The 9,580-nt window shown below is 31.6% G+C and overlaps 1 protein-coding gene across 3 annotated transcripts; it reads right to left on the reverse strand.

The window, feature by feature from the left end:
• Positions 1-1,634: 1,634 nt before the first annotated feature.
• On the reverse strand, positions 1,635-9,188 carry LOC140440805 (uncharacterized). Of its 3 annotated transcripts, none has more exons than XR_011950935.1 (5): positions 8,818-8,928; positions 8,003-8,197; positions 7,748-7,933; positions 5,706-5,909; positions 1,635-1,861 (listed from the first exon to the last, which is right to left on the reverse strand). XR_011950935.1 is itself a non-coding variant. In XM_072531170.1 (5 exons), the coding sequence occupies exons 1-5, from the start codon at positions 8,951-8,953 to the stop codon at positions 1,758-1,760; spliced, it is 705 nt and encodes a 234-aa protein (XP_072387271.1). In that variant the 5' UTR covers positions 8,954-9,188; the 3' UTR covers positions 1,635-1,757. The 3 variants fall into 3 exon arrangements, 1 of the variants encoding a protein (XP_072387271.1); XR_011950936.1 differs by lacking the exon at positions 8,818-8,928 and adding an exon at positions 8,702-8,719; XM_072531170.1 differs by lacking the exon at positions 8,818-8,928 and adding an exon at positions 8,938-9,188.
• Positions 9,189-9,580: the final 392 nt, after the last annotated feature.

Raw genomic sequence — 9,580 nt, forward strand, 5'->3', positions numbered from 1 at the left:
GCTGACTTGTAACCCCCATTTTACATATTCTCTGTATAAACGCTTTATCATAAATTCTAGATTATAAGAATCTTGGGGAGCTAGGGAGCTAGGACGACTTGGCCATCCGCAAAGTTCAGGGAGAACAGTACGTCATTTCCTATGGGGATTCCCATTCCCTGGCAGTGGTTTTGCCAATTTTGGAGGAATGCCTCAATATATAAATTAAACAGTAAGGGTGACATAATGCATCCTTGTTTTAGTCCTTTAGTTACTTTTATTGGTTCTGATAGTCTATTGATTTTTAGGTAAGTAGTGTTATCCCTGTATACTTCTGTGATTATTACTAAAAGGTATAGACTAATGTCGAGTTGTTGTAAAACTTTCCACAATTTAAGTCTTGGAACTGTATCATACGCCTTTTCCAGGTCGATTAAGGCTAGATGTACTTCGGTACCAACCTCTATTCTTTTTTCTATTAATTGTTGGAGTATAAACAAGTTATCAGTGCAAGATCAAAGATTCAAACGTCAATACACTTATTTTAACCTTCAATTGCGACTTATTCCCATTAAAATAGTAATAAGATCTTATCTCTGTCGTTGTCCCGGTTGGTGATTCTCTTCTTCTTCTTTCTTTTTAATCACTGCTCGGATGTAATTGTGAACACTATTCCATCCCTCCGTACTTCCCGTCATCTTCACGATCAATTCTCTTACAGTCACAGGGTTCATACCTATTTTTTTATACATTCTGTTTCTCTCCACTGTACATCTATTACATTCCAGCATTGTGTGAGTAAAAATGTCGGAATATTCGCAGTATAGGCATAACTGCGGATCCTTAGGCTCCGGATCAGCATCTTGGTCCACTGAGCAACATCTTCCTGGTTACTCCACTCTTCTTGCCATCTTTCCATTTCTTCTTTTTTTATAGCTCTTGTCAAATGCTTTTTTCTCTCGTAGGTATGTCTCTTTTCTACTGCTAACACATGCAGAGGAACACAACCAGTGATAGTCCACAAGGCCGCCGCAGATACAGTCCTGTAGGCGCATGCTACTCGCAACAGACTCGTTCTGTCTACTTTTGTCATAAGCATAATATTAGGTATCTATATCTAAATATAACGAAAAAAATTAATTATTGTGTATTTATACAACAATTATTATGTTCTACATATTTAACGTGGTAATTTAATTATTCAATTAGCGTTTTGAATTTTTTGTATTGTATGTGAAAGACAAGTTACATTTTCCTACTATTCTTTTAACCCCCAAAACCATCCCCTGGGTGCGCCGCAGCCACGAACGCCGTATCAGGATTATCGTTAACTCTACGTTTTCTGGGTTACAGAATTTATATATACCAAAAACGATCGCAACTGTTTTTTGCTCTAGATCAAACAAAAAATTTTCTACACTTTCTTCTATTCTTAACTCTTCCAAATCCAGTATTTGGATTTATTTTACTAATCACTGTTTTGGACTCCAACAAAAATTTTCACCCACAGTTTATGCGATGTGAAAATTAATTTTGAGTAGGACATGCACCGTTCGTGGGAATTCATTTTGTAAATTATTTTTTATAGTTTTAGAAAAGTAATATCTCACTGTAAACACGCCTATGATTATCTGTCTACTTAATGATACAGCATAAGAAAAAATACTTATTTTATTACTTATAATACTATTAATATTAAATTTTTATATTTAAATAGAATAGATATTAATATGCATTACTGTAATAAATAACAATTATAATATAACATAAATAAAAAGCTACATAGGATTCAATACTCGTTGCCTTAAATAATACAAAAATTCTGGGCCAAATGTTATAACTTCACACTCCTCTTTAGTCAGCAACCCATTAGAATCAACATCTGCAAGCAAGAAAGAGCCAAATTATACAATCAAATTATAATTTTGTAAAAATTGTTTTAACAAATTGCATAGTGATAAAATCAACCAATAATCGATACAAACGATGTTTCAGATTCTCAAAAGAATTATATTTATATTTTATATAAAGTAAGGTAACATTACGGGTAGCGGGTAGGAACTTCTTTGGATAGTCCTATCAGAGAAAATGAATCAATCCCTGCCCTTCGCAGATTCCAGGTGTTTTCTTATCCGGGAAACTAGTACCTACCTGATTAGGGTCCCTTGTCCAGGGTCACGGATAAAGTCCACAACGGCAGCCACGGCGGAGAAGAATACCTTCGGTACGGTGTGAATGGCGGAAGTGGCGATCCCTTGATTTTAGGATTGTATAAAATCACTCACCAATCCGTCTAGCCAGCGTGGTGTTTTAAGACTAAAAAAACGTCCTAATAGGAATATGGCGATATCTAAAACAAAAGGAATGGGTCCCCAGGTGGGTAGACCATACAGTAATAGCAAATCCCACTCCTTTGGAAAAAAGCCATGGAATCTGGGGGAAGCAAGAAATCGCTAAAAACCAGACGATTGAACATAGCAACTCTAAATATAAGGTCCTTAAGTAAAGATGAAAAAGTCTACGAACTTGAAGAAGACATCAAGGTCTTAAAATGGGACATAATTGGTCTAGCAGAGGTAAAAAGAAAAGGGAAAGAGTGCATAACAAATAGTCAGGTAATGTCCTATATTACAAAGGGCGAGAAGAACAAAGCCTAGATGGTGTAGGATTTCTAATTTCTAAGAAATATGCACATAGAGTAGAGCAATTCGTAGGAATATCTGAAAGAATTGCAATGATTAGGTTAAATATAAACGAGAACATCTCCCTGAAAATTATTCAAGTATACACTCCAACCGCAGCACATCCCGATGAAGAGATAGACGAATTTTATGAGAAAATTGCAGAAACTAGCACGAATTATCACAGCTTGTATACGATGATAATAAGAGACTTCAACGCTAAGATCGTACGACTTGAGAAAACCGAAAACTGTATAGGACAATTCGGCTCTGGAGTTAAAAATGAGAGAGGAGAAACCTTGGTTAACTCCCTACAAGCCCACAAATACTATGCAATGAACACATTCTATAAGAAAAAACCTCAAAGAAAGTGGACGTGGCTATCCCCAGACGGAAAAACTCGGAACGAAATAGATTATATACTGTATAATAAAACAGATATACAGGACGTAACAGTAATAGATACTGCGTCAGTAAGTAGCGATCACCAAATGGTTAGAGCCAAATTAGAGATAAAACATAATTAAAATAGAAATAAATTTAGAAAAACTTGGAATATAGACACAGATAAACTAAAATATAATACAGAACAATATAAAAACAAGTTAGAACCCGCGAAAGTATTAAATCTAGATAAACTTAGCTTAAATGAAATGAATGAAGTCATAACAAAACCTCATAAAAACCAAAAAAAGTCATAACGAAAATCCAAAATAAGTGTAGAATCACAAAACATGCTGAAACAAAGAAAAGATCTTTTGAGACAAAACAAAAGAGACACTGCAGAATTTAAGGAACTTAATCGAGTAATAAGAAAACAGATAAAAGAGGACTTTAAAAAACATAAAGAAGACCGTATAGAACAAATCATACCGTTCCAGAAACGATCCCCCTAACTCCTCAAAGCAGAACTTGAAAAGACAGATAACAAATGTCAACTTGGAAGTGATGCCCGAAATAAGCCACGAAGAAATAGAAAGAGCAGTAAAAGAAATAAAAAGGAATAAAGCTCCTGGAAGCGATGGAATCCTAGCAGAAATGCTGAAGGAAAGCGGAGAAGAAGCCATCACATATCTAAAAATACTATTTAATAAATGTCTATTCCAAGGCAACATACCCGAACAATGGAATACTGCTAAAACAATGCTAATACACAAAAAGGGAGACACCACAGATCTGAAAAATTATCGACCAATTTCACTTTTTTCACAACTTTACAAAACCTTTACAAAGATTATTACAAACAGGTTAACAATTAAATTTGACGGATATCAACCAGTAGAACAAGCCGGATTTAGAAAAGGGTACAGGACCTGTGACCATTTATATACTTTGAAAATCCTAATAGAAAAGACTAACGAATACAATCTCCCATTATGTCTGGCTTTTACAGATTATGAAAAAGCTTTTGATAGAGTAGAACTATGGGCAATAGAAGAAGCATTAGTCAACAACCGGATCGACTCCAAGTACAGAATATTAATACATAATATTTACGAACAAGCTGAAATGATAGTGACGTTGGGTAATGGAATCGAAACAAGACCAGTAAAAATCAACCGTGGAGTAAGACAAGGAGACACAATATCTCCAAAATTATTTACAGCTGCCCTAGAAGATATCTTTAAGACAATAGAGTGGGAAAATAAGGGAATCCCTATTAACGGAAGATACTTGAACCATCTTAGATATGCAGATGATGTAGTACTAATAGCCGACACGTGGAATGCACTGAATACGATGATTGAGGAGCTACACATAGAATTCCTAAAAAAAGAACTGAAAATGAATTTCAGCAAAACTAAACTAATGTCAACCAAAGATGACAAACCTATGATAAACATCGAAGGGACAGAGATAGAACATGTAGATGAATATACATATCTGGGTCAAAATGTCAAGGTAAGCAAAGAAAATCAGACTACCGAAATAAGCAGACGTGTAAAAATGGGATGGGCAGCATTAGGAAGATTCTCAAACGTACTTAAAAATAAAAATATACCTCAAAGACTGCATACCAAAGTATTTAATTCCTGTATCCTACCTGTACTAACATATGGAGCTCAAACCTGGACGTTCGCTAAAATAAACATGGAGAAGATCAGAAAAACTCAGAGAGCTATGGAACGGCAGATGCTGGGTATCTCACTCAAAGACCATAAAACCAATGAAAACATTCGTAATAGAACAAAAGTAAAAAATGCTGTCGAACTGGCAGCTAAACTGAAATGGAAATGGGCTGGACATAACGAATGTCTTACGGATGGCCGATGGAATAAAGAAATCGGAAATTGGCGGCCATATGTGGAAAACCGCAAATGCGATGGAGCGACGATATTAAAAGAACTGCAGGGCCAATGTGGAAACGTCTTACAAACAACAGAGATGAATGGCGAGAATTAGGAGAGGCCTATATTCGGCAATCTGAATAGAAAAAAGGGCTTAAAAAAAAGGTAACATTGTAGGAGGCAATCAGTTTTGGAGTCTAAGTTAATGGTACCTATTCACTAGACCTGTACAAGCTGGTTTAGAGTTCCAGAATCAAGAACAGCCTTTTTGAAGATAAGGAAGTTTTTGAGTAACTAAAGACTCAATCTGCAAATTTGATATCAGATGGTAAAATGTTATACAATTATATTCTTATTTATGGCGCTGAAGCTTGTATTGTTACTGTTGGTTAAATGAGAAAGTTGGAAGCTTATGCTTTTGAGATGTGCCTCTTAAGAGACTTTTAAATTGTGTTGCATGGGAAAAGATAGAGAACTTTTGATCTATGCATCTATATATATATATATATATATATATATATATATATATATATATATATATATATATATATATATATATATGCTTTGACTTGTTTTTATATTTACAATGCACTCTCATAGTATTGACATAAATGTCATTAATTATTTTTATGCCATTGTTATGACAGAAATATTGATGCCAGACAAAAAATATATATTATCACTATTATCAGCTAGGTTTGGTTGTATAATATACATACCTACATTGTAATTCTTATTTACTATTGAAAATACTTACCAATTATTTTTTTTTCCTTTCTGTCAATAATAACTTTCACAGGTGTCATAGTTTTTACAGAAGCAAAACAGACAGATGCTACAATTGCAGCATCTGAAGAATCCTCAATAGATATATTTAAATCAAAATATGTTGTATACATATGTATTGCTTTCTGAAATGATTCTTTTTTCAGGGTGTAATCAGCTAGTGTTTCTTTCTCATCTGAAAAGACAACAACTTTCATATTGTAATATGTTTTAGGAATAAATTATGATTAATTTTTCGACTTCTACAGCAGACCCCCTTTACAAAATATTGAATATATTGTTATTACTATTTATGTTATTACAAGATATTATCAAACTTTTATATTTATCAATTTTTTTTAGTTATGTAATACAAATAGCTCTTATAATACAAATATGTTTTATTAAATATTATACAAAAATTACAAACTCCTGATTGTTAGTTGGAGTTTGCAGATATTTTTCGTAAGTCTGTTATTCTGTCTATATGCTTAAGTGTTGTATTCTTGTTCTCCATAGCCTCAGTTAATGGAAGTTCTACCGTATCATATTTTTTATTATATCATTAAAATGGTCATTAAAAGACAATAAATTATTATCCAATTTAAAACCAAGGTACTTAATTATTGTAATGATTTCTATTTTATCATTGTCAAATTGAAAATTAATAGTATTTATATCAAAATTTGAGTATTTATATTTAGTTGTTAAGATCATAGCCTTCGTCTTTAAAACATTTAACTTTAGTTTGTTGATCTTTAAATATTTAATCACAGACTGTAATGCCAAATTCATGCTAGATACAGCATTTCCAAGTTTGAATCAAAACATGCAAGTATGGTCTCATCTGCATACAAATTAAAGAAATTACATTTAACAAACAAGTTTATGTCATTTAAATACAATATGAACAAAATAATTTTTATATATATATGTATATATATATGTATATATATATATATATATATATATATATATATATATATATATATATATATATATATATATATATAAGAACCTTTTTAAGTTGAACCTTGATAAATTGAAAACCTCCAAAACTGGGTCAAACCTCAAAACATCCAGTACTCCAGCCATTATGGTACATATTTTCCGTCCATAACTCAAAAAATTAAATTGGGCCTCTATATCGCAAACATAGCAATGTTTTACTTTACAACCTTTATAACAAGATTATTTGAAAGTTAATACCTCTATAGTTAAAAAAAAAGTTACTGATGGAATAAAAATGATAAATTCCAACATGTGGCAAGAAAAAGGGCAAAGAAAGAAGAAAAATCTTGTTATTCATTAATAATTATACAGCCCATAATATTATTCCACAAATGAACTGCCTGCCAATAACACATAAAAGTTACAGCCTTTGACCCTATGGATTAAGGTAATATTAAAAACTTAAACTTAGTCATTGCATCGAAAATCAGTTGTCAGGAACATGTTGGATAATACAGAAGAAAAAAGAAATCTACTAGATGTATTGCAAGCCACGAGAATGGCTAATAAAGCTGAATAAAGTGATTCAATGTTGTCAACAGAAGGTGAAACTGAAGATATTTCTATTTCATCTCCTGCAGAATGGAATACAGTTGGGTCTAAATCAGGAGTATCCTTTGAGGACTGTGTTACATGAGATGATGGAGTTATGACTACTGACACATTATCTGATGACAAAAGTATCTATTCAGTGCATACTAATGATTTAAATGACATAGAAGACTTAAATAATACAACATGCTCTCAATGGTTTTCCACCAAAGATGCAAGAACAGCATTCGATGCTTACAGAATTTTATAGAGCAAACCAGCCAATCTGAAGAACAAGAATTTTCTGCTCTATATACCTTAGACAATGCTATAGATAGAGAACAACTGAATTAATTAAAGCAAAAAAAATTACTGGCTTTTTAAGTGACATATTTTTTTTATTAACAAGTTGAAAACTTGTGAAATTTTTTGACATCTCCCTTAATGTTCGACTTATAAAGGTTCTACTTTATAATAAAATTATATACTGACCCTTTTCCAAATTATCCTTTAAATTTAGAAGATTTTTGTACTGAGAAGTTAGGTTTGTGTATGTATTTTTAAGGTTTTTCAGGATTTTTACATCTGCTTTTTGTTGTGTAGCAATACTAACATTTTCTTGAAATGGTTGTATATATTCCTGGTGCAAATCTTTTAGTTTATTTTTCAAATCTTGATCTGAAAAATATGAAAATGATTATATTAAGTACAAGTGATATTATGACAATATGACTTCATAATACATACTTGTTCCTCCATTTCCATTTGGAATATCTGGACAATTTATTTCTTTTATACAATTTTCAACATATTCATTTCTGCACGCGATTTCTTGTCCTGGTGAAAACTTTGACCAGTTACATGATATATTACTCCACGAACTATTTGGGGTATCCTGCTGTGCTAATGTAGAAGTATCAAAGTAGGATCCAGAAAAAAGACCTAAATTAATAAAAGAGCTAGAGATAAAAGAAGGTAATACAATTTAACTAAGTTTAAAATCTAACAATAATTGAGATATATTGAAAGTGACATAACTCATAGAAACACATGTCAGAAAAAGTTGAGCCATAAAAATGTACAAATTCTATAGAGAAATGAATGAAACTTAATAGATAAGATTATAAATTATATATTTATCAATGAAAGGTTTTAGTTACTTGGACAATTATCATTAACGTTCTGTTAAAACTAGAAACAGAACAATCAAATGTATCGAAAAGAATAATTAAGAAACGTTTTTAATTTCTTAATATTAATTTTTTCCTGAGGATTTGACTCTGAGGAACTGGCTTCAAGATACAGTAAAAGAATAATATGAAGGAGGCATTATCTTAAGGAAGAATATTTTATGTAGAATTTGTTTTTATTTGGTTATGAACAGAGGCTATATTAGCCTTGAAATTTTTTGATAAAAAGTAAATAGTAAAAGTAAAATGATAATACCTTAACCAAAATCTTTCTATATCTTTGTATCCTTAATTCTAATGTTTTAACAGTAAGTATTTAAAATGTATCTAACTTTTTATATACCTACCAAAGAACTGAACAAATGTTCTTACATTTATACAAAACGCTTTGTAATCCAAAGCTAAATTAATGTAATTACACCATTTTCATTCTAATAATAATAAGATTAATGAAAATACAACAGTAATCATTAAATATACATTGCAACTTACAACTATTTCGATCCATTTTTTGTATTTTTTTAAACAACGGTTATATTTTGTTTTTGAATAGTTAATGCTTAATGCTTATGTTTTATTAAAAATTGGACGACCCACGTCGTGCTTTTATTGGTTAAATTTTTTTCAACCTAGAAAATTAACACCAAATAACCAACCACAATATTTCTGTGTTTTCTTTGATCACGTGAATGTATCGGTAGATCCACCCACAGGATCCACCTTTAGTAGTTAGACAAAGGAAAGAGCGTTGATCCGTTGATGTGACGTTTAAAAAACTTTACTTACCTTAAACAAGGAAAGAGAGTTTCTTCTATGAGTGTGTTCCGTGTATTCCAATATATTTCGCCGACCAATAAAGTGCAGACCAAGATAGACAACACGTATTTCATTAATCATTTAATAATGTCTATTAGCGTGATTAGTGTATTTCTGTTGTTGTTTGTTTGGTATCGTTATTAAAATAATTGAAACTTTACTTATTTTACAAAATGTTGAATTCTAACCATATAACACTATTAAATTTAAAATACGTAATTTTGTAGAATTCTTTACATAATATTATATATGGATTCGCAGCATCGAGCAAAAAGACAGTCTTTTGTCTTTTTGCTCTATGATTCACAGACACATACAC

This window comes from Diabrotica undecimpunctata, chromosome 5, assembly GCF_040954645.1.
Source record: "Diabrotica undecimpunctata isolate CICGRU chromosome 5, icDiaUnde3, whole genome shotgun sequence".
In the NCBI taxonomy this organism is placed as follows: Eukaryota; Metazoa; Arthropoda; class Insecta; order Coleoptera; family Chrysomelidae; genus Diabrotica; species Diabrotica undecimpunctata.

Excerpts from the sequence above, each read along its gene's own strand:
- LOC140440805 (XM_072531170.1), bottom strand. Across the intron at positions 5,910-7,747 it reads AAAGGATAATTTGGAAAAGG|ATGAGAAAGAAACACTAGCT; the intron begins GTCAGTATATAA and ends TTGTCTTTTCAG. Across the intron at positions 1,862-5,705 it reads AAAGGAAAAAAAAATAATTG|ATGTTGATTCTAATGGGTTG; the intron begins GTAAGTATTTTC and ends TCTTGCTTGCAG.